This window comes from Salmo salar, chromosome 01 (assembly GCF_965601325.2).
Source record: "Salmo salar chromosome 01, fSalSal1, whole genome shotgun sequence".
Taxonomy (NCBI): Eukaryota; Metazoa; Chordata; class Actinopteri; order Salmoniformes; family Salmonidae; genus Salmo; species Salmo salar.
In genome coordinates this window covers 96,912,620-96,940,371 of record NC_138291.1, presented here as the reverse complement: position 1 = coordinate 96,940,371, position 27,752 = coordinate 96,912,620, and the positions used below count along the sequence as shown (strand labels likewise).

At 39.8% G+C, this 27,752-nt stretch overlaps 1 protein-coding gene across 2 annotated transcripts; it reads left to right on the top strand.

Annotated features, from left to right (window-relative positions):
• Positions 1 to 433: 433 nt before the first annotated feature.
• On the top strand, positions 434 to 27,752 carry LOC106610692 (PHD finger protein 10). 2 transcript variants are annotated; one of them, XM_014210185.3, is made up of 13 exons: positions 434 to 818; positions 13,199 to 13,230; positions 13,534 to 13,640; positions 13,954 to 14,084; positions 14,344 to 14,427; positions 14,577 to 14,701; positions 19,366 to 19,515; positions 20,224 to 20,333; positions 20,434 to 20,578; positions 20,754 to 20,897; positions 26,195 to 26,303; positions 26,547 to 26,735; positions 27,294 to 27,752. In XM_014210185.3, exons 3-13 carry the CDS (start codon positions 13,588 to 13,590, stop codon positions 27,389 to 27,391), a joined length of 1,338 nt encoding a protein of 445 aa, XP_014065660.1. In that variant the 5' UTR covers positions 434 to 818; positions 13,199 to 13,230; positions 13,534 to 13,587; the 3' UTR covers positions 27,392 to 27,752. The 2 variants fall into 2 exon arrangements, with proteins under 2 accessions (XP_014065660.1, XP_014065650.1); XM_014210175.3 differs by lacking the exon at positions 13,199 to 13,230.

Here is a 27,752-nt window from a genome sequence, read left to right as displayed (position 1 = left end):
AGTGTTTGACCAAACACACACATGTATACACTCATGCTACACACACATCACAACTGCTGCTACAAGAATGTTATGATTGCTAAATACTGCACAATTTAAAAAACACTTGCCACCCAATCCCCCTTCCCCAAAACACGTGTTAATATTGGACTATACATTGTGCCTTCCTGTATTATACTTATGCTAAAAAGTTTATTCTATTCTACTGAGCCATTTACTTTGTTCATATTATCTTTTATTTTTGTTGCATTGTCGAGAAGGAACCTGCAAGTTAAGCATTTCGTTGGACGTGTATACCATGTGCATCCTGACTGACAAAACAAAAAACACAATTTGAATCAATCAAAACTGTTTCACAGAGCGCCGATGATGCACCCACTTATTTCGCCACGCCCACTTTCCGCGTATGCCGTTATCCATACTTGGTTGTCACTAGTTACCAAATCACAAAGTCATAATTATGGATAAACCCTGCTAATTACTACAATTTATTTTCTTAAATTCATATTTTAAACATAACCTCAACCACACTGCAAACCTTGTGCCGAAGCCTTAAATGAAGACCTAAACGATTTTTTTATTTTCATGAATTTGTACGATGTAGCCAATGTTGGCAAACACGTATTCCCCGTCCAAAAACTTGCTTTACAGCCTCTTGAAGAAGATTTGTTCCTTGTCTCTGTTTCCAGTCGGTAACATTATTATCCTAGTGTGCATCTCTGAAGCCAGCAGCACAGTAACCGCTAAACATGGCTACTGTTCTCCCAACCAGACCTTGCGATAGCAACCCTGCAACCCCGGGAGCTCAGTCTGTAAAGGTAAACTTGGAAAAGATATTGGATCAGAAATACTAGTATAACGTTACACATTGCTGGCCACATACATATTGTGTTGAAGACACAACAGGCTAAGGTAGCTAACGTTAGTTAGCTGACAACACAACTGTTCAATTCAACCTACTGCCGTTTCGCTAGTTAAATACAATTGATAGCAATCTAGCCATTGTGTCGTCGTTAGTTAATGACTAGACAGTTTACGTTACTAGCTAGCCAGCCATCCATAACGTTACCTGAAGTTATTTACCTACCTAGATGCTATGCTAGCTAACTAACGTTAACGTTAGCTGTTTAGCAGTGTCAGCGTATCATTGTTTACCGAGGTAAAGACAGTTTCATCAAGTTGGATATTCGCGCTTTCAAACCTCCAAATAAGTGTCATGATGTTGGAAAAATTGCGCACAACATTGCACAATAATTATTTTCACGACTTGGACATTAATTCGCTTTCTAAAGCTAATAAACATGTGGAAATGTGAGCAGCATTCTGTATTCCTAGTTGAATTAGTTAGGGAGAGTAAACAAAGTACAAACTTTTTTTACATTCGAATTTCAATAGCTCCTTAGTCATGTGACCTACTTGACTCAAACACGGTTCAGAATGTCCACTGACTACCCTTCTATATTGCACACCCTTTAGTTTGTCCATTTTCATCTCACATGATTTTACATGAATTTTTCCAAATTAAAAATGTCAATAGGTCCTTGGTCATGTGACCTACTGACTTCAAACAAGGTGCAAAATGTACACTGACTAACCTTCTGTATTGCACACTCTTGTTTGTGTACTGTAAAATCACGCAGTGTAATGTACGTTTTTCATAGTTTTACATTTCAAAGCTCCTTGGTCATGTTAAAACCTCTTACATCTAGACGTTCCGCTAGCGGAACACCACTCCAGTATCCAATGATAAGGCGTGGCGCGAAATACAAACTCCTCGAAAATCCGAAAACGTCCATTTTTCAAACATATGACTATTTTACACCATTTTAAAGACAAGACTCATTTATCTAACCACACTGTCCGATTTCAAAAAGGCTTTACAACGAAAGCAAAACATTAGATTATGTCAGCAGAGTACCCAGCCAGAAATAATCAGACACCCATTTTTCAAGCTAGCATATAATGTCACAAAAACCAGAACCACAGTTAAATGCAGCACTAACCTTTGATGATCTTCATCAGATGACACTCCTAGGACATTGTTATACAATACATGCATGTTTTGTTCAATCAAGTACATATTTATATAAAAAAACAGCTTTTTACATTAGCATGTGACGTTCAGAACTAGCATTCCCACCGTACACTTCCGGTGAATTTACTAAATTACTCACGATAAACGTTCACAAAAAAACATAACAATTATTTTAAGAATTATAGATACAGAACTCCTTTATGCAATCGCGGTGTCCGATTTTAAAATAGCTTTTCGGTGAAAGCACATTTTGCAATATTCTGAGTAGATAGCTCGCCATCACGGGCTAGCTAATTTGACACCCACCAAGTTTGGTACTCACCAAACTCAGATTTACTATAAGAAAAATTGGATTACCTTTGCTGTTCTTCGTCAGAATGCACTCCCAGGACTTCTACTTCAACAACAAATGTTGGTTTGGTTCCAAATAATCCTTAGTTATATCCAGATAGCTGCGTTTTGTTCGTGCGTTCAAGACACTATCCGAAGGGTGACGCGCGGACGCGTATCGTGACAAAAAAATTCTAAATATTCCATTACCGTACTTCGAAGCATGTCAAACGCTGTTTAAAATCAATTTTTATGCGATTTTTCTCGTAAAAAAGCGATAATATTCCGACCGGGAGACGTCCTTTCCGTTCAAAGACTCAAAATCTAAAATGGACTCTTCACGTGCACGCGCGGGCCCGTCTCATTGTTCTCAGATCGACCACTTACCAAATGCGCTACTGTTTTTCAGCCATGGACAGCAGAGTCATCATTCAACGTTCTGGCGCCTTCTGAGAGCCTATGGGAGCCTTAGAAAGTGTCACGTGACAGCAGAGATCCTTTGTTTTGGATAGAGATGACAAAGAAGGCCAAGAAATGGTCAGACAGGGTACTTCCTGTACAGAATCTTCTCAGGTTTTGGCCTGCCATTTGAGTTCTGTTATACTCACAGACACCATTCAAACAGTTTTAGAAACTTTGGAGTGTTTTCTATCCAAAGCTACTATATGCATATTCTAGTTTCTGGGCAGGAGTAATAACCAGATTAAATCGGGTACGTTTTTTATCCGGCCGTGAAAATATTGCCCCCTATCCATAACAAGTTAATTACACACCTAAGAAGCGTGCAGTGGATATACTCCCATATTGCATAACCTCTAGTCATGTATCTTCTATATTGTTGTACATTAATATTAGTTTGACAATTAGGGGGTTCAGTCCAGTGTTGTGTTTACCCTTTTCTTTAATATTTATCTATAATAATTGGTAGTTCTAAGTACTTATTTTCCCTGTTTTTATTCTTCCACAGTATTTAACCTGTTTGGGCTAGGGGGCAGTATTGAGAATTTTGGAAAAAATATGTGCCCATTTTTAACTGCCTCCTACACCAACTCAGAAGCTAGAATATGCATATTATTGTTCAGGTTTGGATAGAAAACACCCTAAAGTTTCTAAAACTGTTTGAATGGTGTCTGTGAGTATAACAGAACTCCTATGGCAGGCAAAAACCTGACAAGGTTTCATGCAGGAAGTGGCCTGTCTGACAAGGAGTCGTGCGTCTTGCATCTGTTTATTGAAAAGTAAGGATCTTAGCTGTAACGTGACAATTCCCAGGGCTCCAATAGGCTCTCAGGACGCGGGAAAATCATGAAGGTTGACGAGGCAGCCTCAGGCTGAAACAGATTATCATCTTATTCAAGTGTCCCATTAGGTGACAATGGAGTGAGGCGCGTGCGCGATTAGCCCCCGTGGAGTATTTTAATTCGGCTGTTTAGTTTATTGCAGATTCCCGGTCGGAATATTATCGCTTTTCTACGAGATAAATGGCATAAAAATTGGTTTTAAACAGCGGTTGACATGCTTCGAAGTACGGTAATGGAATATTTAGACATTTTTTGTCACGCCATGCGCTATGCTCGTGACCGTGGATTACCATTCTGATAGTGTCTAGAACTCACGAACAAAACGTCGCTGTTTGGATATAATGATGGATTATTTGGGACCAAACCTACATTTGTTATTGAAGAAGAAGTCCTGGGACTGCATTCTGACGAAGAACAAGAAAGGTAAGAACATTTTTCTTATAGGAAATGTGATTTTGGTGAAGGCTGAACTGCGTGGGTGTCTAAATAACTAGCCCTGTGATGCCGGGCTATGTACTTAGCTTTTCGGATGAAGCACATTGTGCAATATTCTATTTTAAAATCGGACATATCGAGTGCATAGAGGAGTAATGTATCTATAATTCTTAAAATAATTGTTATGCTTTTTGTGAACGTTTATTGTGAGTAATTTAGCAAACTGTTAGTAAATTCCCCGGAAGTTTGCGGGGGGTATGCTAGTTCTGAACGTCACATGCTAATGTAAAAAGCTGGTTTTTTATATAAATATGAACTTGATTGAACAAAACATGCATGTATTGTATAACATAATGTCCTAGGGTTGTCATCTGATGAAGATCATCAAAGGTGAGTGCTGCATTTAGCTGTCTTCTGGGTTTTGGTGACATTATATGCTGGCTTGAAAAATGGGTGTCTGATTATTTCTGGCTTGGTACTCTGCTGACATAATCTAATGTTTTGCTTTCGTTGTAAAGCCTTTTTGAAATCGGACAGTGTGGTTAGATTAACGAGAGTCTTGTCTTTAAATAGCTGTAAAATAGTCATATGTTTGAGAAATTGAAGTAATAGGATTTTTAAGGTTTTGAAAATCGCGCCACAGGCTGCAAGTGGCTGTTACGTAGGTGGGACGAATTCGTCCCGCCTAGCCCAGAGAGGTTAACAGCGGTACACAATAGGAGAGAGACAGATAATATCTCCTTTCATCGTTAATATCAACCATAAAGGGCAAAGTACGAGATTCATGCTATTCATTGTCCAAAGCAGGGATGAGAGTGAGCTAGTAAGGTAGGCTGCAATGGGTTTGCTGGTCAACACATATACTGAACATGTAACCACAGTAATGGTGGCCAGTAAATCAATGAATAAACATTTTATATTGACAAATTAAACAGAAATTGTATACCTTTCATCTTTTCCAACATGTCAACAGACACTACTTCAAATAAGTACGAAACATTTCAGTGTTAACTTTCTCGTTATCCCTGGTTGATGTACACTGCTCAAAAAAATAAAGGGAACACTAAAATAACACATCCTAGATCTGAATGAATTAAATAATCTTATTAAATACTTTTTTATTTACATAGTTGAATGTGCTGACAACAAAATCACACAAATAATCAATGGAAATCCAATTTATCAACCCATGGAGGTCTGGATTTGGAGTCACACTCAAAATTAAAGTGGGAAACCACACTACAGGCTGATCCAACTTTGATGTAATGTCCTTAAAACAAGTCAAAATGAGGCTCAGTAGTGTGTGTGGCCTCCACGTGCCTGTATGACCTCCCTACAATGCCTGGGCATGCTCCTGATGAGGTGGCGGATGGTCCCCTGAGGGATCTCCTCCCAGACCTGGACTAAAGCATCCGCCAACTCCTGGACAGTCTGTGGTGCAACGTGGCGTTGGTGGATGGAACGAGACATAATGTCCCAGATGTGCTCAATTGGATTCAGGTCTGGGGAACGGAAGGGCCAGTCCATAGCATCAATGCCTTCCTCTTGCAGGAACTGCTGACACACTCCAGCCACATGAGGTCTAGCATTGTCTTGCATTAGGAGGAACCCAGTGCCAACCACACCAGCATATGGTCTGAAAAGGGGTCTGAGGATCTCATATCGGTACCTAATGGCAGTCAGGCTACCTCTGGCGAGCACATGGAGTGCTGTGCGGCCCCCCAAAGAAATGCCACCCCACACCATGACTGACCCACCGCCAAACCGGTCATGCTGGAGGATGTTGCAGGCAGCAGAACGTTCTCCACGGCGTCTCCAGTCTGTCACGTGCTCAGTGTGAACCTGCTTTCATCTGTGAAGAGCACAGGGCGCCAGTGGCGAATTTGCGAATTTTGGTGTTCTCTGGCAAATGCCAAACGTCCTGCACGGTGTTGGGCTGTAAGCACAACCCCCACCTGTGGACGTCGGGCCCTCATACCACCCTCATGGAGTCTGTTTCTGACCGTTTGAGCAGACACATGCACATTTGTGGCCTGCTGGAGGTCATTTTGCTGGGCTCTGGCAGTGCTCCTCCTTGCACAAAGGCAGAGGTAGCGGTCCTGCTGCTGGGTTGTTGCCCTCCTACGGCCTCCTCCACGTCTCCTGATGTACTGGCCTGTCTCCTGGTAGCACCTCCATGCTCTGGACACTACGCTGACAGACACAGCAAACCTTCTTGCCACAGCTCGCATTGATGTGCCATCCTGGATGAGCTGCACTACCTGAGCCACTTGTGTGGGTTGTAGACTCCGTCTCATGCTACCACTAGAGTGAAAGCACCGCCAGCATTCAAAAGTGACCAAAACATCAGCCAGGAAGCATAGGAACTGAGAAGTGGTCTGTGGTTACCACCTGCAGAACCACTCCTTTATTGGGGGTGTCTTGCTAATTGCCTATAATTTCCACCTGTTGTCTATTCCATTTGCACAACAGCATGTGAAATGTATTGTCAATCAGTGTTGCTTCCTAAGTGGACAGTTTGATTTCACAGAAGTGTGATTGACTTGGAGTTACATTGTGTTGTTTATGTGTTCCCTTTATTTTTTTGAGCAGTATATATTTCAGAGCCTCTTCAGTGTGGATGGGGTATAGCATACATTTTCAACAACAAAGACAGCACTTCCAGTTTGTGTTCTTTACTCTGTTGAACTCTTTTGTCTTCATTCCTAGGCACAGCACATGGAACCACCGTTGGCATGCAAAACATTCAATCTAAAACAAAACAAAGCGTAACTCGTTATAAATAATATCAAATATCAATGCAGTATAACGAATTAGCCATCCGTTGTTATATCATAGATTTTCTTACATGCCGTCACTGTTGTCAAAAGATTATAAACATGTTAAATAAAGTTACTAACCCAGTCAGTCTTTGGGCCACATCCAGGTTCTTTATCGGTGGCACACATGAAGCAGTTGTTGGCTTTGTTGAACTCTGAAATCATAGGCATGAACTGAACATATGGCTGTCCCACACAACTACATACACTAAGTTGACTGTGCCTTTAAACAGCTTGGAACATTTCAGAAAATGATGTCATGGTTTTAGAAGCTTCTGATAGGCTAAATGACATAATTTGACCTGTACCTGTAGATGTATTTCAAGGCCTACCTTCAAACTCAGTGCCTCTTTGCGTGACATCATGGGAAAAATCAAAAGAAATCAGCCAAGACCTCAGGAAAGAAATTGTAGCCCTCCACAAGTCTGGTTCATCCTTGGGAGCAATTTCCAAACGACTGAAGGTACCACGTTCATCTGTACAAACAATAGTATGCAAGTATAAACACCATGGGACCACGCAGCCATCATACCGCTCAGGAAGGAGATGGGTTCTGTCTCCTAGAGATGAATGTACTTTGGTGCAAAAAGTGCAAATCAATCCCAGAACAACAGCAAAGGACCTTGTGAAGATGCTGGAGGAAACGGGTACAGAAGTATCTATATCCATAGTAAAACGAGTCCGATATCGACATAAACTGAAAGGCCGCTCAGCAAGGAAGAAGCCACTGCTCCAAAACCACCATAAAAAAATCCAGACTACGGTTTGCAACTGCACTTGGGGACAAATATCATACTTTTTGGAGAAATGTCCTCTGGTCTGATGAAACAAAATAGAACTGTTTGGCCATAATGACCATCGTTATGTTTGGAGGACAAAGGGGGAGGCTTGCAAGCCAAAGAACACCATCCCAACCGTGAAGCATGGGAGTGGCAGCATCATGTTGTGGGGGTGCTTTCCTGCAGGAGGGACTGGTGCACTTCACAAAATAGTTGGCATCATGAGGAAGGACAATTATGTGGATATATTGAAGCAACATCTCAAGACATCAGTTAGGAAGTTAAAGCTTGGTTACAAATGGGTCTTCCAAATAGACAATGACCCCAAGCATACTTCCAAAGTTGTGGCAAAATGGCTTAAGGACAACAAAGTCAAGGTATTGGGGTGGCCTTCACAAAGCCCTGACCTCAATCCTATAGAAAATTTGTGGGCAGAACTGAAAAAGCGTGTGCGAGCAAGGAGGCCTACAAACCTGACTCAGTTACACCAGCTCTGTCAGGAGGAATGGGCCAAAATTCACCCAACTTATTGTGGGAAGCTTGTGGAAGGCTACCAGAAACGTTTGACCCAAGTTAAACAATTTAATGGGAATGCTACCAAATACTAATTGAGTGTATGTAAACTTCTGACCAACTGGGAATGTGATGAAAGAAATAAAAGCTGAAATAAATATTTATCTTTACTATTATTCTGACATTTCACATTCTTAAAATAAAATGGTGATCCTAAGTAAGACAGGGACTTTTTACTCGGATTAAATGTCAGGAATTGTGAAAAACTGAGTTTAAATGTATTTGGCTGAGGTGTATGTAAACTTCCGACTTCAACTGTATATATGCCTTGTTAGGGAGATTAAGTATCATACATAAGGTGTTATGTAGTCAAAGTGTCTTATTGCTGACAATACTGTGTTCACGTGATGACACATCTTCACTATTTACTTTAAAGTGACAATAAGGGCCATAAATATTCAAGTGTACGTCATCAGAAACTCCAATTCCAGTTGTCTACATAATGATATTACATATCCTTAGACTTGGTTAGGTGCACATCTAATGTACTTCTATGTTCATCCTTCATACTGTATGACATTTTTTACACTATTTTTAGTATTAAAAAAATGCTTATTAGAAAAATGCTTATTGTCATGTTATGACTACTATTTATTACCTCACCCACAAGCATTTGTGGGGCTGCAAAGTTTTAAACTGAATGATGGAGAAGAAAAGAGGACTTTTTGTCTGTAGACCTCACAACAGCAGCCACCACCTTGCAATTGTTTGTTTCTTCACCACAGCGCTGTGACCAGCTTAATGGACAATATGACAACTAATGTCACAGTACCATGCAGCTGTATGCCAACGACAAAGGAGTTATACGTATTTCCAATCAAATGTGGACAAAAACATGACAATAACTATTACAAACAACAGCAAGTATTGCATGGAGTGCATAAGGATGACCAGTGTACAAGCAAACGTAACATTATTTTCTGTTTTAGAGGACACCCTCAGGCAAATGAGTCCGGTACATCTGGACCAGAACCAGGTTATTATCCAGTGCTGTGACCCTCATCAAAAGAAAAGTCCTGAAAATAGTGATGACTATACTGTCAGTACAACAGCACCCCCCTCTACTGTCCATATCCCACAGCTGACTTAACATTTACCATTGCACTGAGCTGTAGTATTTCTTTATTAACATACAGCTGTGAAAGTGTTTTTCAGCTCCCATGAAGATTTTTATGCTGCATAGTCAAAATAAACAGAAGTAGTTCGTAGTATACATTTATGTACCAGGGAAAACAAGGCTTTGACTTGAAATGACTTTCCAGAGTGTCACAAAAAGCTTAGTATTTGATATTTCAACAAAGTAAGGACAAAAACGCTTTTAGACTTACAAGCTAAGAAGGCTATGGATATGGGAATCTCAGTTGTCATGGATCTTGGGGCGTCTACAGCTAGAGGGCTCTCATGGTTCTTGGAGTGTAGACAAATGGTAGAAGGTGAGAGTGTGTTATGAAACGGGAGTGGGGTGGCGTGGTGCTTATAACAAAATGACACCTGACTGGAGCTAGACTGAAAAGGCATCAATACCGTCCACTCAGCAGGACCTGAGAAAGCAAGAAACTGGAGACAGCATTTTATGCCCGACCATAAGACTTACTAAAAGGATAACATTGACTCTGAATTTCAACAGTTACACAGTCATTGACTATCCTATTGAAGCTTGAGGACTGTTAGAAAGGAGTCTAGGGACCATCAAATATCCTGCATTGTGAGATTGTAATGTCCTGGAAGGGTTTGAGGGTGCAAGGGGGTCAGACAGACTAGTTAACAGTGATTTAATATTATCTGTCAGTCAGATACACTCTTTTTCTCCAAATGACTTATGAGTGTGGGTGTACGTCATCAGAAACATTCAACTCCAACTGGGTCTCAGGCTTACAGATTTAAGTCTAATAGCATGAGATGAAAGTAAACAAACATCAAAGTGTGCGATTATGAAGGCATAGTAAGTGGATATTCTGAACCTTTTTTGAGATCATTAGGTCACATGACCAAGGAGCTATTGAAATTGTAAATTTGGAAAAATTCATATAAAAACGTGTGAGATGAAAATGGGCAAACTAAAGGGTGCGCAATGTGTAGGCCCACTGAGTGGACATTCTGAACCTTGTTTGAAGTCAGTAGGTCACATGACCAAGGAGCTATTGAAATTCAAAAATGTAAGTAAATAATTTAAAATAGTGTGAGAAGTAAATCACATTGTGTGTGCAATGTGTGTCTATGCCATTGGGTTAGCTACAACCAGTTTTGAAAGTTTTTTTTTTTTTTAGGAGTAATGGTTAAAGAGCTATTGAAATTTGAAAAATGTGATCAGTCACTATGTTGACGGTCCCTAACTGCTGTTGGTGGACGTAAGGAAAACTTCAGGCGTATATCCAACCTGAAACTGTCTTTACCTCGGTTCATTGTTTTTGTTTACATCGTGCATGTGTCGTTAGACCACAGTCCAAATCCAATGCTCTCTGTTTTGCCTCTAGGAATGCCTAAATCAGATTGTCATAACAATTATTGGTATACAGTCTGAAACAAAAACACAGCAAAAACTTGAAGTGTCCTATATTTTTTATTTAACTAGACAAGTCAGTTAACTAGACAAATAATTAGACAAACTAGACAAATGATTACTTACAATGACGACCTACCAAAAAGCAGAAGTCCTCCTGCGCTGACGGGGGCTGGGATTAAAAATATAGGACAAAACACACATCACGACAAGAGACACCACGCCACTACATAAAGAGAGACCTAAGACAACAACATAGCATGGCAGCAACACATGACAACACAGCATGGTAGCAACACATGGCAGCAGCACAAAACATGGTAGAAACATTATTGGGCACAGACAACAGCAAGAAGGTAGAGACAACAATACATCACGCGAACGAGCCACAACTGTCAGTAAGAGTGTCCATGATTGAGTCTTTGAATGAAGAGATAGAGATAAAACGGTCCCGTTTGAGTGTTTTTTGCAGCTAACGTTAGCTGTAGCGAAGTGAAAATAGGAGCGACCCAGGGATGGGGTTACAATGCAAAATGTTTAATACAAGTACATTTGAATTTACTCTTCCTGTGCTGTAGGTACTTCATTTGGTCAAAATTAGAGACAAAATATCCGCAGGAAAGTATTATTTACCCGACTTTGTGCCATGGCACATAAGCAAAACCATGTACAGTGAGGGAAAAAAGTATTTGATCCCCTGCTGAATTTGTACGTTTGCCCACTGACAAAGAAATGCTAAGTCTATAATTTTAATGGCAGGTTTATTTGAACAGAATAACAACAAAAAAATCCAGAAAAACGCATGTCAAAAATGTCATAAATTGATTTGCATTTTAATGAGGGAAATAAGTATTTGACCCCTCTGCAAAACATGACTTAGTACTTGCTGGCAAAACCCTTGTTGGAAATCAGAGGTCAGGTGTTTCATGTAGTTGGCCACCAGGTTTGCACACATCTCAGGAGGGATTTTGTCCCACTCCTCTTTGCAGATTTTCTCCAAGTCATTAAGGTTGAGGCTGACGTTTGGCAACTCGAACCTTCAGCTCCCTCCATAGATTTTCTATGGGATTAAGGTCTGGAGACTGGCTAGGCCACTCCAGGACCTTAATGTGCTTCTTGAGCCACTCCTTTGTTTCCTTGGCCATGTGTTTTGGGTCATTGTCATGCTGGAATACCCATCCACGACCCATTTTCAATGCCCTGGCTGAGGGAAGGAGGTTCTCACCCAAGATTTGACGGTAATGGCCCCGTCCATCGTCCCTTTGATGCGGTGAAGTTGTCCTGTCCCCTTAGCAGAAAAACACCCCCAAAGCATAATGTTTCCACCTCCATGTTTGACGGTGGGGATGGTGTGCTTGGGGTCATAGGCAGCATTCCTCCTCCTCCAAACACGGTGAGTTGAGTTGATGCCAAAGAGCTCCATTTTGGTCTCATCTGACCACAACACTTTCACCCAGTTGTCCTCTGAATCATTCAGATGTTCATTGGCAAACTTCAGATGGGCATGTATATGTGCTTTCTTGAGCAGGGGGACCTTGCAGGCGCTGCAGGATTTCAGTCCTTCACGGCGTAGTGTGTTACAAATTGTTTTCTTGGTGACTATGGTCCCAGCTGCCTTGAGATCATTGACAAGATCCTCCCGTGTAGTTCTGGGCTGATTCCTCACCGTTCTCATGATCATTGCAACTCCACGAGGTGAGATCTTGCATGGAGCACCAGGCCGAGGGAGATTGACAGTTCTTTTGTGTTTCTTCCATTTGCGAATAATCGCACCAACTGTTGTCACCTTCTCACCAAGCTACTTGGCGATGGTCTTGTAGCCTATTCCAACCTTGTGTAGGTCTACAATCTTGTCCCTGACATCCTTGGAGAGCTCTTTGGTCTTGGCCAAGGTGGAGAGTTTGGAGTCTGATTGATTGATTGCTTCTGTGGACAGGTGTCTTTTATACAGGTAACAAACTGAGATTAGGAGCACTCCCTTTAAGAGTCTGCTCTTAATCTCAGCTCGTTACCTGTATAAAAGACACCTGGGAGCCAGAAATCTTTCTGATTGAGAGTGGGTCAAATACTTATTTCCCTCATTAAAATGCAAATCAATTTATAACATTTTTAACATGTGTTTTTCTGGATTTTTTGTTGTTATTCTGTCTCTCACTGTTCAAATAAACCTACCATTTAAAATTATAGACTGATCATTTCTTTGTCAGTGGGCAAACGTACAAAATCTGCAGGGGATCAAATACTTTTTTCCCTCACTGTAAACACCTCTAATACTTTGGTTAGTATGTATTTGTCGCGTGCATGTACTTCCATCTTGTGCACGTGCATTGGGTCATGAGCAAACAAATCTTATTTGCCACAAACTCGCATTTTGATTTATTTTAATAATGATTTCCTGTGGATATTTTGTCTTTCATTTTGACCAGCTGAAGGACCAACCCCATGGACAATCGGCAGAGTAAGTTCAAATATAATTGTATTCAACATTTGTGACAGACAAGCGATGTTTAGGGGTTTCTATGTAAATGTGCATGCCTTTTGCTGTACACAGTGGAAGGCAATCGGGCTACCTCTAGGGCAGCTTTATCTAATGAGGGGGGGAATGGTGCTTGCTGGATCGACACAACAGAGGAAATTAACTCACCCCTTGAGATCTGAAAACGTCCCAGAAAAATTTATTTTTGGAGAAAACTATTAACTTTAACAAGTAGTCATAGTTCAGGTGTTTTGTGTATCCTAACTGTATTGGCAATCATTTTAGGATGACATCGAGGAAGTGTCCAATGATGGAAGTCAAGCTCCAAAAAGACAGCGCATGGGTTCAGGTGACAGTTCCAGAAGTTGCGACACCTCCAGTCAGGAACTTGGGTATGTGGTCAGTTCGTATCTGAAGGCGTAGTTTGAAATATTTTCATCACTACTTCCTAATAGACCATGTCCAATCCCCATTACAAACACTTAGGCTGCGTTTACACAGGCAGCGCAATTCTGATCTTTTTTCTACTAATTGGTCTTTTGACAAATCAGATCATTTCACATCAGATCTGCTTGGTCAAAAATATCATAATTGGGCTGCCTGTCTAAACACAGCCTACGTGTCCAATAACATTGAGTCCGTCTTTCAAACAGGCTTAATACTTCTACCCTGCTCTTAACCTTTCAGTCATATGTGTTTCCCCAGGCCCACATACTTCTCAGCAGAAAATCTGACCGAGTACAGGTGGCCGTCAGACGGTAGTGGGGAGTACTATATGTTACAAGAACAAGTCAGTGAATATCTGGGAGTCACTTCATTCAAGCGAAAATTTCCAGGTAATGTGACTGAATGTTCGGCTTGTATGGTGTAGTAGGATCATTGCGTGTCAATTTGATGATTAGGCTATAACAAGGCTATTAGCCTATCTGTAGCTCATACTGGTCAATCTCTGGCTAACCATGCCTTATCTCAATGGAAATAAGCCTCCAGGTTTGATTGTTTTTATCCTCACTCATTAATGTTGTCTCTGGCTGGAGCAGTCTACTACTTTTAATTACCTAATCAATTCAATCAATCAATAAATTATTATTTTAGATTTGGAAAGGAGAGACCTCTCCCACAAGGAGAAGCTATATCTGAGGGAGCAAGATGTCATCACAGAGACGCAGTGCACCCTGGGTGAGAACTGAAAAACATGGAATTGTTGCGTAATCAGGAGGAGCTTAGAGTTCAGCATAAACCACCAGGGCCTCAAGCCTTTCCAAGAGTTGTTTTGGGTAATTGGCTACTTGTGGATACAATAATTAATTGTGAATATTTTTTTCCAGGCTTGACTGCTTTACGAAGTGATGAAGTCATTGATTTGATGATCAAGGAGTACCCAGGAAAACATGCTGAGTATTCTGTCATCCTCCAAGAGAGGGAGCGCCAGAGGATAACAGAAGAGTACTCTGTAAGCACTCTCAGTTCAGAGAATATCACTATGTTAGTACTCTGTTCAGAGTACCGCTAATGTTAGTACTCTCAGTTCAGTGAGTATTAGTAAAGTTAGTATGCTCAGCAACATTGACACATTTTAATCAATGCAAAGTTAGCTTTGTGTTTGCTTTTTTCTAGATCTTGTTACAAAAGTCTTGGACTTGAGTTCCCCGAACTTGGGGAACTCAAGTCCAATTACATTTTTTATTTTTTGTATACTCTACCGTTCAAAAGTTTGGGGTCACTTAGAAATGTCCTTGTTTTTGAAAGAAAAGCTTTTTTTGTCCATTAAAATAACATAAAATTGATCAGAAATACAGTGTAGACATTGTTCATGTTGTGAATGGATATTGTAGCTGGAAATGGCTGATTTTTATTTCTTATTTTTATGGAATATCTACATAGGTGTACAGAGGCTCATTATCAGCAACCATCACTCCTGTGTTCCAATGGCACGTTGTATTGGCTAATCCAAGTTTATCATTTTAAAAGGCTAATTGATCATTAGAAAACCCTTTTGCAATTATGTTAGCACAGCTGAAGACTGTTGTCCTGATTAAAGAAGCAATAAAACTGACCTTTAGACTAGTTGAGTATCTGGAGCATCAGCATATGTGGGTTCCATTACAGGCTTAAAATGGCCAGAAACCAAGAACTTTCTTCTTAAACTTGTCAGTCTATTCTTGTTCTGAGAGATGAAGGCTATGTGAGAAATTGCCAAGAAACTGAAGATCTCGTACAACGCTGTGTACTACTCCCTTCACAGAACAGTGCAAACTGGCTCTAACCAGAATAGAAAGAGGAGTGGGAGGCCCCGGTGCACAACTGAGCAAGAGGACAAGTACATTAGAGTGTCTAGTTTGAGAAACGGACGCCTCACAAGTCCTCAACTGGCAGCTTCATTAAATAGTACCCGCAAAACACCAATCTCAACGTCAACAGTGAAGAGGCGACTCTGGGATGCTGGCCTTCTAGGCAGAGTTGCAAAGAAAAAGCCACATCTCACACTGGCCAATAAAAAGAAATGATTAAGTTGGGCAAAAGAACACAGACACTGGACAGAGGAACTCTGCCTAGAAGGCCAGCATCCCGGAGTTGCCTCTTCACTGTTGACGTTGAGACTGGTGTTTTGCGGGTACTATTTAATGAAGCTGCCAGGAGTGATGGTTGCTGATAATGGGCCTCTGTACGCCTATGTAGATATTCCATTAAAAAAAATCAGCCGTTTCCAGCTGCAATAGTCATTTACAACATTGACAATGTCTACACTGTATTTCTGATCAATTTAATGGACAAAAATGTTGCTTTTCTTTCAAAAACAAGATGAGGGGAAAAAGGAAACTGCACACAGCTCTTGATAGTATCACTGATCTTTAATAAGCTTACGTAATGGCCTTCATCAGAACTTTTGTGAGTTTAAAAAAAATTAGCACCCTTATGTAGACCTAGCCCCAACCACATCCGTTCCACGCAACAAAAGGGGTTGGAGGCGAGGGAAAACAAATAAGTGCTACCAAATATAACAAGATGCATTTCATCAATATTCTAATAAAGTGGGTAATTAAGACGTATTAAACACGTCTGTTAAACCACAATGAGGACATAGACCTACCGAGCAAGTTTTCATTAATCATTGGCTACAATGTCCGAAAAACATCAGAGTAATCTGAAATGGGGGCATGTTCATGTTCAAATTTACAACACACGTAGGCATTTCATCATTAAGACCTTTAGGAAATAATGTCTGGAGGGTGAAAATCACAAAACATTCTCTTTTGCTCAGAGTATTATTTATATCACCTCCCATGTCTGATATCTTAACTTTCTCTATGCCACAAATCTAAAGGTAGAAATGTAATGTTTTAATAACCTCTTAGGGCTAGGGGGCAGTATTTTCACAGCCTGATGAATAACGTACCCAATTTAAACAGGTTACTACTCTGGCCCAGAAAATAGAATATGCATATTATTATTTGGATAGAAAACACTCTGAAGTTTCTAAAACTGTTTGAATGGTGTCTGTGAGTATAACAGAACTCATATGGCAGGCAAAAACCTGAGAAAAATTGAACCAGGAAGTGGGAGAAATGAGAACTGTAGTTCTTCTTTTGAATCCCTTGAGAAACTACAGTGACATAGGGTTCACGTTGCACTTCCTAAGGCTTCCAGTGACTGTCAACAATCTTTAGAAACTGGTTTCATCCGTCTCCTGTTACCGGGCAGAAAATAGTGGCTCAGTCAATCAGTGGCCAGTCTGAGGACAGGTGTCTCGTGATGCGCGTGCACACGAGCTCGCTGTTCGTTCTTTTTCTTCTGGGATGAATACCTATTGTCCGGTTGGAAAATCATTGCTATTTTACGTTAAAAAAATACCCTAAAGATTGATTGTTAACATCGTTTGACATGTTTCTACAAACGGTAATGGAACTTTTCGTCTATGGATTTGCGCCCATGCCTCATGGCATTGCAATAGTGTTCAGGATGGGCCAACAAAACGGAGGTATTTGGACATAAATGATGGACTTTGCAGAACAAATTAACATTTCTTATGGAAGTGGGAGTCCTTCCGAATGCATTCCGCTTAAGATCAGCAAAGGTAAGAAAATATTTCGAACATATTTTAGAGATTTGTCGATGCTGTGGTTGTAGGCTAACTGTATAGTTTAGCATTGAAGGCTAAGTTCTGTACTCAGAATATTGAACAATGTGCTTTCTCCGTAAAGTTATTTTGAAATCTGACAAAGCGGTTGCATAAAGGAGTAGATTATCTCTAATTCTTTAAATAATTGTTATAAATTTTGTTAACATTTATGATGAGTATTTCTGTAAATTGATGTGCCCATTCACCGGAAGTTATGGGGAGAATACATTTTCTGAACATCACGCGCCAATGTAAAATGGGGTTTTTGGATATAAATATGAACTTGATCGAACAAAAAATGCATGTATTGTCTAACATGATGTCCTAGGAGTGTCATCTGATGAAGATTGTCAAAGGTTAGTGCTTAATTTTATCTGTATATCTGGTTTTGTGACGGCTATCTGTGCTTGGAAAATGGCTTTTTCTTTTTTGCTAAGGTGCTATCCTAAAATAATCTATTGTTTTGCTTTCACCGTAAAGCCTTTTTGAAATCGGACAATGTGGTTGGATTAACGAGAAGATTATCTTTAAAATGCCGTATAATACTTGAATTTTAATTTTGAGATTTTTGTGTTTTGAATTTCGCGCCGTGCTATTTCGCTGGTTGTTGTCCAACCAATCCCTTTAACGGGATTTTATCTCGAAGGGGTCCTCAAAATGTACTGCGACTGGATAATCCCTGTCGTTTCTCCTAATTGAACTTTATGTTCACAGATTCTCTGTTTGAGAGAACGAGAGGTTTTACCTACATAGCACAGCCCACATGGACATTTAATAATGTAAATAATATGGGTGGTGGAGCATGTAATAATGTCATTTATTTGGAACCGTTTTCCTGTATGTGGGTGGCAGAAATATTCACACTTCATTATATTATTGCACTTTGCACATCCTCTGCATTTATAGCTACCATTCGGAAGAGGGCGTAAAAGAGCCTGGCTGATTTTCTTTTTTGGCTGGCAGTTGGCATGAACCAATTTATCGCGTAAATTGCGACCTCTCCTATACACAATAAGTGGTGGATTTTTAAATACAGCCGGCAAAACTGGGGCCGATGATTAAAATACTGCATCTCCCACTTTTCTCGAGTTCAAAGTATGTGGTTGTGAACATTACGGAGTGTTCTTTAGCGGGTCTTTTTTGTAGCAGTTCATCTCGTGTTTTTCCCAATGCCAAAATAAGAGCTTCATCCACACATTATGGCGAATTGCCTCTTAGAAACCTAATGCGCATCTCCGCTGCTTTTTCTAGATAATCCTCTGTGGCGTGGCATATACGGCGTAGTCTGAAAAACTGGCTTCTTGGAAGTCCTCTTTTTAATGGCTCAGGATGGAAGCTGTCCCCCTATAATAGAGTATTTCTGTCCGTTTCTTTTCTATACAGAGTTGTAAACAGGGTTCCATTTGATTTCTCAATCCACATATCGAGGTAATGAACACGTTGTGTCACATTCAATAGTGAATTTGAGATTGGGGTCAATGTCATTGAGCAGTACCATAAAGTCTGACAGCTCTTTTTCCGTTCCTTCCCAAATGCCAAAATTTTTGTCAATATATCGATACCACTTTAGGACTTTATTCAAAAATGGATTTTCGTTTTTATTATTAACAAAACGTTCTTCAAATAGACCCACTTAAAGGTTAGCATAGCTCAGAGCGAATGTAGAGCCCATCGATGTTCCATTCGTTTGGAGGTAGTATTCATCATCAAACCTGAAATAGTTATAAGTCAAAACATATTCAGTCAGCTCTAGAATAAAGTTTGTTGTTGGATATTAGTTAGTATCTCTGTCTCCCAAATAGTGTGCTAGTGCTGCCAGCCCCCCCACACACACACATGGAGAATGCCGGTATATAGACTCTCCACATCTAATGTGACCAAAAACAAAGACATTTCTAAGTGACCCTGAAATGTATTTTCACTCAGTACATTTACAGTTGACATGGTTATTCAATATGTTGTTGGTAAGTTTTTATTCCAGTTTTTTTATCTCCTAGAAAATGCAGCAACAAAGGCCTCAGAAGGTTGAAGCCAGTAAAGTGCCAGAGTACATACAGAAAGCTGCCAAGAAAGCTGCTGAGTTCAACAGTAACTTCAACAGGGAAAGGATGGAAGAGAGAAGGGCCTATTTTGACCTTCAGACACACGTACGTTAATTCCTTGAATAAAGACATATAGCTCTATTAGTCTTTTGTGTTTATAAGAACTCACTTGCCATGTTTGAGTAGATCCACTGAGTGTACAAGACATTAGGAACACTTGCTCTTTCCTGGACATAGACTAACCAGGTGAATCCAGGTGAAAGCTATAATCCCTTATTGTTGTCACCTGTTAAATCCACTTCAATCAGTGCAGATGAAGGGGAGGAGACATGTTGAAGAAGGATTTTTAAGCCTTGACACAATTGAGACATGGATTGTGTATGTGTGCCATTCAGAGGGTGAATGGGCAAGACAAAATATTTAAGTGCCTTTGAACGGGGTATTGTAGTAGGTGCCAGGCACACTGGTTTGTGTCAACTGCAATGCTGCTGGATTTTTCACACTCAACAGTTTCCTGTGTGTATCAAGAATGGTCCACCATCCAAAGGACATCTTGCCAACTTGACACAACTGTGGGAATCATTGGAGTCGACATGGGCCAGCATCCCTGTGGAACATTTGACAGTTTGTGGAGTCCATGCTCCGACAAATTGAGACTGTTCTGAGGGAAAAAGGGGGTGTAACTCAATATTAGGAAGGTGTTCCTAATGTTTTGTACACTCAGTGTATATCGGTACATTCATAAACTGTATTATCTATGTGGAGCTGAACGTGCAATTGAAGGAGTAAAAGTTTCAACTAACTTTCTAACAGATTATCCAAGTACCCCAAGGGAGGTATAAAGTCCTTCCTCCAGAGAGAACCAAGACTGGACCCTATCCAGTGGCCCTCATCCCTGGGCAGTTCCAGGACTACTACAAAAGGTAAGGTTCACTAACCAAAAAACTAGTCTCATGAATGCAGGTCCTGACCTCAAAAGCTATTTGAGTAGCTGATAAATTGATGTTCCTGTGTTTGATACAGGTACTCTCCCAACGAGCTGCGCTACTTGCCCCTGAACACAGCCCTGTTCGAGCCCCCCCTGGACCCGGAGCTGCCTGCCCTGGACAGTGATGGGGACTCGGACGATGCAGATGACAACAAGGGAGAAGAGGGCAAGAGAAATTCAGTAAGGAACTGGATCCTTGAACTGGTTTTACACAATTCACTTGATTTCAGAGCTAGAGATGTGAAGACATGTTGTATTGTATTACCAGTAAATACCTAGAGATGCTCTGTAAGTTGATTCAATGTAAGCTCTTTTGCAGCTTGCTTGAATAGTAAGAACTGAATTGTGTCTACAGGACAGCTCATCTGGAAACACCTCAGATGGGGACAGTCAGGACAGTGGAGTGCAGTCAAAGGGCAAGGCCAAGGACAGGACTACCACCCCGGCTAAAGATGCCACCCCACGCCCCAACCAACACAAATCTGTCCCTGGGTACAAGGTAGAAGAAAAAAGCCCCTGACTTTCTCCAATAGCAATTATCTTCCCTTTCCCCTTCTCCACTACCCCTTCCAGCTTCTTCAGCACTTTCAATAGAGAGACTCTCCTTTGTTTTTCTGGACCTGTCACTCCTCACACACACACTTCACCAGGTGGCAATAGTTCTTATTTGGGGCAACACTCAAGTCTGTGGACTTGTTCTGCCTTCCCTCTTTCACTTGGTCCAGTTTGCTACTGATGGTTCCATGTCAACCATATGGTTAAAATACTGATGGTTCCATGTCAACCATATGGTTAAAATACTGATGGTTCCATGTCAACCATATGGTTAAAATACTGATGGTTCCATGTCAACCATATGGTTAAAATACTGATGGTTCCAGGTCAACCATATGGTTAAAATACTGATGGTTCCAGGTCAGCCATATGGTTAAAATACTGATGGTTCCAGGTCAGCCATATGGTTAAAATACTGATGGTTCCAGATCAACCATATGGTTAAAATACTGATGGTTCCAGGTCAACCATATGGTTAAAATACTGATGGTTCCAGGTCAGCCATATGGTTAAAATACTGATGGTTCCAGATCAACCATATGGTTAAAATACTGATGGTTCCAGGTCAGCCATATGGTTAAAATACTGATGGTTCCAGATCAACCATATGGTTAAAATACTGATGGTTCCAGGTCAACCATATGGTTAAAATACTGATGGTTCCAGGTCAGCCATATGGTTAAAATACTGATGGTTCCAGGTCAGCCATATGGTTAAAATACTGATGGTTCCAGATCAACCATATGGTTAAAATACTGATGGTTCCAGATCAACCATATGGTTAAAATACTGATGGTTCCAGGTCAACCATATGGTTAAAATACTGATGGTTCCAGATCAACCATATGGTTAAAATACTGATGGTTCCAGGTCAACCATATGGTTAAAATACTGATGGTTCCAGGTCAACCATATGGTTAAAATACTGATGGTTCCAGGTCAACCATATGGTTAAAATACTGATGGTTCCAGGTCAACCATATGGTTAAAATACTGATGGTTCCAGGTCAACCATATGGTTAAAATACTGATGGTTCCAGATCAACCATATGGTTAAAATACTGATGGTTCCAGGTCAACCATATGGTTAAAATACTGATGGTTCCAGGTCAACCATATGGTTAAAATACTGATGGTTCCAGGTCAACCATATGGTTAAAATCAATGATTTATATACAGTATATACACTAGATGACTTAACATAAAAATAACTATATAAACATTGTCCTTAAAGCTAGAATCCTTAATTGAAACAATAAAGCAGACACCCCCGTCTCTGTTTTGGTAACAATCTGAGGGATGGGCCTGGAGAAATGTAACCACTCTCAAATTCATAGACATCCATTATACCAAACGTATAGTTTTAACCATTTTGAGGCTATACAGTGTTCATATCAAATTGTATTGGTCACATGCACATATTTAGCAGATGTTATTGCAGGAGTAGCGAAATGCTTGTGTTCCTAACTCCAACAGTGCAGTAATATCTAACAATACACACATCTAAAAGTAAAATAATGAAATTAAGAAATATATAAATATTCGGACAAGCAATGTCGGAGTGGCATTGACTAAAATACAGTAGAATAGAATACAGTATGTAAACATTATTAAAGTGAGCAGGGATTCCATGTCTATGTTTATAGGGAAGGATCCTCTAAGGTGCAGGGTTGGATAACCGGGTGGTACCCGGCTAGTGATGGCTATTTAACTGTCTGATGGCCTTGAGATAGAAGCTGTTTTTGTTTCTTGGTCACAGTTACTTTGTTTACAAACATTGGAGTAAAACAAGCTTCTATTTTGGGTGTTGATGGTGTACAACAGTTGAACTAAGCTCATGAGGCATTTATAAGTTATATTCTTCAAGAATCAACGGGTATAGATCATTAATTTAAATCCCAAAATTGATGTATCTGCTAAGGATTCTAGCTTTAAGTTATTATTTTGCGAAAGTACTAATGTTACTGTCTCTACTACTACTACTACAACATATTTACATGTAATTTTGTCCTTGAAACATTTTAATTTAAATACTGTGGAATTCCTATGGAAGACTGCTTCTTCTGGGCAGTGCCAATATGGTTGACTGGTGACTTCAAAGCCTCTCATTGGCCAAAACATAGCATCAACAATCCAGGGTTTATATACATCATTGGTTCAAACACTGATGGTTCCATATCAGACTTTATAAGCAATAACATTTAGGAGTAGTTCTGTCACATCTGGAACTTTTTCTTCACAGCACTTTCGATTGGTCCTGAAGACTTGTACATTTTTCACCGTATTCTTTGAATGTCTTAATATACCTCTTTTCTGTCTACTTGGCAACAAACGAATTAAAAGGATAGTTCACCCAAATTACAAAATGACATTGGTTTCCTTACCCTGTAAGCAGTATATGGACAAGGTATGACAGCGATCCATGCTTTGGTTTAGTTTCCATGGCATTGTTTCCACATTTCAGCATTTGTGACACAAATCCATTTTAAAGTCATGGGACCGATTTTATTAGCTTTTTCGCGCATCATGTTTAAATAATTTATAAGTGACTTCATGGAACTTCACAATACATTTCTGATACTTTTGAATGATTTGGGCGTGATGTGTGAAAAATGCTAATATCAGTCCCATGACTTGAAAGCGGCTTTATGCCACAAATGCTAAAACATTAGCATTTGGAAACGAAACCAAAGCATGGATTGTTGTCATACCTTGTCCATAGACTGTTTACAGGGTAAGGAAACCAATATGTCATTTGGATGAACTATCCCTTTGAGACATGTGAGCAGATAGATAGATATATTATTTATTTATTTATCTTTTCACCTTTTATTTAACCAGGTAGGCAAATTGAGAAGAAGTTCTCATTTACAACTGCGATCTGGCCAAGATAAAGCAAAGCAGTTTGACACATATAGCAACACAGAGTTAGACATGGAGTAAAACAAACATACAGTCAATAATACAGTAGAAAAATAAGTCTATATACAATGTGAGCAAATGAGGTGAGATAAGGGAGGTAAAGGCAATAAATAGGCCATGGTGGCGAAGTAAATACAATATAGCAATTAAAACACTGGAATGGTAGATTTGACAGTAGATGAGTGTGCAAAGTAGAAAAAATGGGGTGCAAAGGAGCTAAATAAATAAATACAGTAGGGGAAGAGGTAGTTGTTTGGGCTATTTATAGATTATATATATTATATTATATTTCTAGATTTAAACAACACAGTATTTCTTGTTATGATACAGACTTTATAAGATGAATCCATTTTATTTAGTAGTAGCACTTCAACTACGGTAATACTTGAGTGTTTTGAACGTTTTATAATTCAAGTTGTGTCAGTACTTTTAATGCAGTATTCTACGGTTGTTTGATATAACCTTACATACTGTTCTTTGTTTGAGACTGGAGAACACAATCTTACTGTGCCAGAGGCCTGTTAATACACTTTCTATATGTTGGCATTTTTTTTTTTTTTACTTTCAATTGCCTCTGAAAGTTATTGTTGTGTTCAGTTTAAATTATGTGTTAGGAGTATGGCTTTTCTGGGATCAACATGATCTACCTTCTGGCAATTTACGCACTGTCTTACTGCAAGGCACCATGGGAGATGAATTAAAGTTAGTTTGCTAAAAATGACAGCAAGAGCAGTAAACCCAAATGTGGTATGACTGGTATTACTACACTACATCTGGATTTGATCATTGATCGCTGTGGAGTGTTCATAACTTTCCACAGGGATTGATTTGTCTGTTAACTTTCCAATCAGCATGTTTCCAAAGGGAATTTGAATAATTTATTTTGAGTGTAAACCAAACTTTAGAAGTTTAAAAACGTTTCACTACTTACTTTCCATTTATTGTTATTTTGTAATGCATACAAATAAAATATATATCTTAGATGTGTTCGGAATTTATCACAAACTTTCTAATATCGGCGCTCATTGAATTTAAGGCTAAAGTCAATACAGTACTTGCAGAATAATTACCTAGCTATAGATAACATGGTCTTAAAGTTGACTTTATTATAATTTAATGCAAGTTAGAGTTCAGGAGCTGTATGAAAAATGTGTTTTCATACTGATAATGATATGAATATCCTTAGTTGGCACTACACTGCAGGGGTAGCCATCTGAAGCCTAACAGAAAATATGTAGCCTTCTTGTTTTGCACCAGTCAAAGGAAACATTTCAGGATGGCAACACCAAACGTTTGACATTTTGAAAAATTATTATATTTCCATGAACGCATAGAAACCTACTTCATACTCATGGGCTATATCCTCCTAACTGATTGCACACTTGTCATTCCCAATATTTGTGCAGATTGTCTGCCTAAGTAGGTACAGTTTGTGTTCAATTTGTTCCTGACTTGTACACTTCTTTATCTTAGACTGTAATGTCTTACATGTTTGATTTGAGTGCAATGGCAAAGGTGTCATACCTTCCTTTTGGATAAATATTTCTCCTAGTTTAGCTGGCACCCCTCTTTCTGTGGAGAAGGGTGCGAGCTAAATTAGCTGTCCTTTTATTAACTCAACTGTGTGTCTCTAACCTCCGGTTCACCCTCCCACATGTTTCGTTGTTTGTTTTAGAAAGGCTTTTACTGCTCTTATCTAATCCAATACTTTTTATGTGGGAAAATCTTTGATATGTCAGTCTTTAGACACAGTTCACCATTGAAATAAAGATTTCAAACAAATAGACTGTACAGAGATGTTTTGATTGTGTTAGCAGCACAGAGACTATAATGCGGTCATGTTATGAAATGTCACAAATCCTGTCAGAAATCACTTTGGCTAACTACCTTTTTATAAATGTGGGACCACAATGTGTGGAAACAGCTCGGCGTCTACAGGAGGGACATTCAATTGTTTAACCTGTTATGAGCATCTGTGGGGGACACTGTGGCACATCCAAATGGATCTTAAATCAGCTTGACCTCTTGGTGTTTGCCTTTAGAGATTTTGAGATTCATAGACTCCCAGTCTCCCTGAGTAGAAAGGGTTTGTGGGAGGTTCTTACAAATGACAAGGCTTTTCCTAGTCATTCTTGTTTGGGGTTGTGAAGTAAGAAGCACCTAACAAGATTGGATCTATTGTGAGTAAATTAATATATACCTCCTATCAGGCCTTTTAGGATTTAACACCTTGTATAATGTGTGTTGCCCAGAAGCCCTGTGTCACATGGTGCACTAGGCCTTGTTGCTAAACATGATAGCGTTGTTTTGTCCTTGCAGCCTAAGGTCATGCCCAATGCTATTTGTGGCATTTGCCAGAAGGGTAAGGAGTCCAACAAGGAAGGAAAGCCAGAAGCTCTCATTCACTGCTCACAATGCAAGAACAGTGGTAAGTGGAACTTCTGTTTTGTTTTTTAATTAAAACTGACGAATTGCACAGGCTTGTTCATAATGACCATAAAGCCTCTAAGATATGAGCAACAGAACTTAATCTGAGTTGTTGGGATCACAAATTGGAATTATACAGTGTGAAGTGCTGTGGTGTGAGCGTGTGTGTGTGTGTGTGTGTGTGTGTGTGTGTGTGTGTGTGTGTGTGTGTGTGTGTGTGTGTGTGTGTGTGTGTTTGTCCCAGCTCACCCATCGTGCCTGATCATGAGTGAGGAGCTGGTGGGTCTGATTAAGACCTACCCGTGGCAGTGCATGGAGTGTAAGATGTGCACGGTGTGTGAGCAGCCCCACCACGAGGAGGAGATGATGTTCTGTGACACGTGTGACCGGGGCTTCCACTCCTTCTGCGTGGGCCTGGACTCCACCCCTCTAGGTGAGCTCTCTCTCTGGGTCTGTTCATATACTTTAAGGATGCATCATTCCTTCTTTCCTTGCTGAAACCTTTGTGATGGAGTCGTTGCTTACACCTATCAATATGTATTAGATCAGTGATTACTTGAAGGGGGAGGGTATCTTGCTGTTGCACTCTGTCTTTCTCTCTCATTGTAGCTTATGTAGTCTTTTATGGTGATTTGAATTTCTGGTTTTATGTGAAAATAACATTCATTTGCGTAGCCATCTAAACTTGGTGAATAATGCTAAATTAGAAATCTGTTTTTAGAGTTTTCCAAGACTGGCATTTAAGATTCTTTTTTTTTGTGCAGTCAAGAAGGGTTGTGTGTTACCTCAACTTGCTATAATTAGCGTTGCTGCAAATTAAACATCAGAAAGTTCATGTTCGGAATCTGGTCGAAATGCTTTAGAAGTGTTGAAATCAAATGTCAGAAAGTGCTGGTCTTGAATGCCTTTTAGTCTGATGGATCCCACAATGCGGCCTGTTTTCTAGCCTTTGGGCTGATGTTACGTTGATCCACATCGTTTTTCTCCTCAGGTTGCTGGGTTTGTGAGTGTTGTAACAAGGAGTCCTCAACCCCCAAGAAGAAAAGAGGAAGAAAAAAAAAACTAACGTCTAAATCTGCACATAAATAGACCGTGATCAAATCAATAAGCTAACTGTTTTGATACTTTTTGTACTTTAGATGGTGTTAAGATTATGTATGTATGTATGTATGTATGTATGTATGTATGTATGTATGTATGTATCTATGTATGGATTTGCTTCGTCTTAATTATATTTGAAATGTCATTGCCACTGAAGTAAAAACATTTTTGCCAGTAAATGTTTTTTTGTATTATATAACCCATGACTGCCCTGAAGTTGAATTAAAACACAGATGCTGTCCCTAAAATGCCCTTCCTACCATTGTGCCCCAATAACTTCTCATCAAAGTGGTGCCACCTAATACTGCCTATTCCTCTCTGATAAGTTACAATAAAACTCTAAATCAAC

What these genes read in the sequence shown, in the direction of transcription:
- LOC106610692 (XM_014210175.3), top strand. Translation starts at nt 750, where the DNA reads ATGGCTACTGTTCTCCCAACCAGACCTTGCGATAGCAACCCTGCAACC. An exon ending in TTCCAGGACTACTACAAAAG is followed by an intron (nt 20,334 to 20,433) that starts GTAAGGTTCACT and finishes TGTTTGATACAG; the next exon opens with GTACTCTCCCAACGAGCTGC. An exon ending in AATCTGTCCCTGGGTACAAG is followed by an intron (nt 20,898 to 26,194) that starts GTAGAAGAAAAA and finishes TTGTCCTTGCAG; the next exon opens with CCTAAGGTCATGCCCAATGC.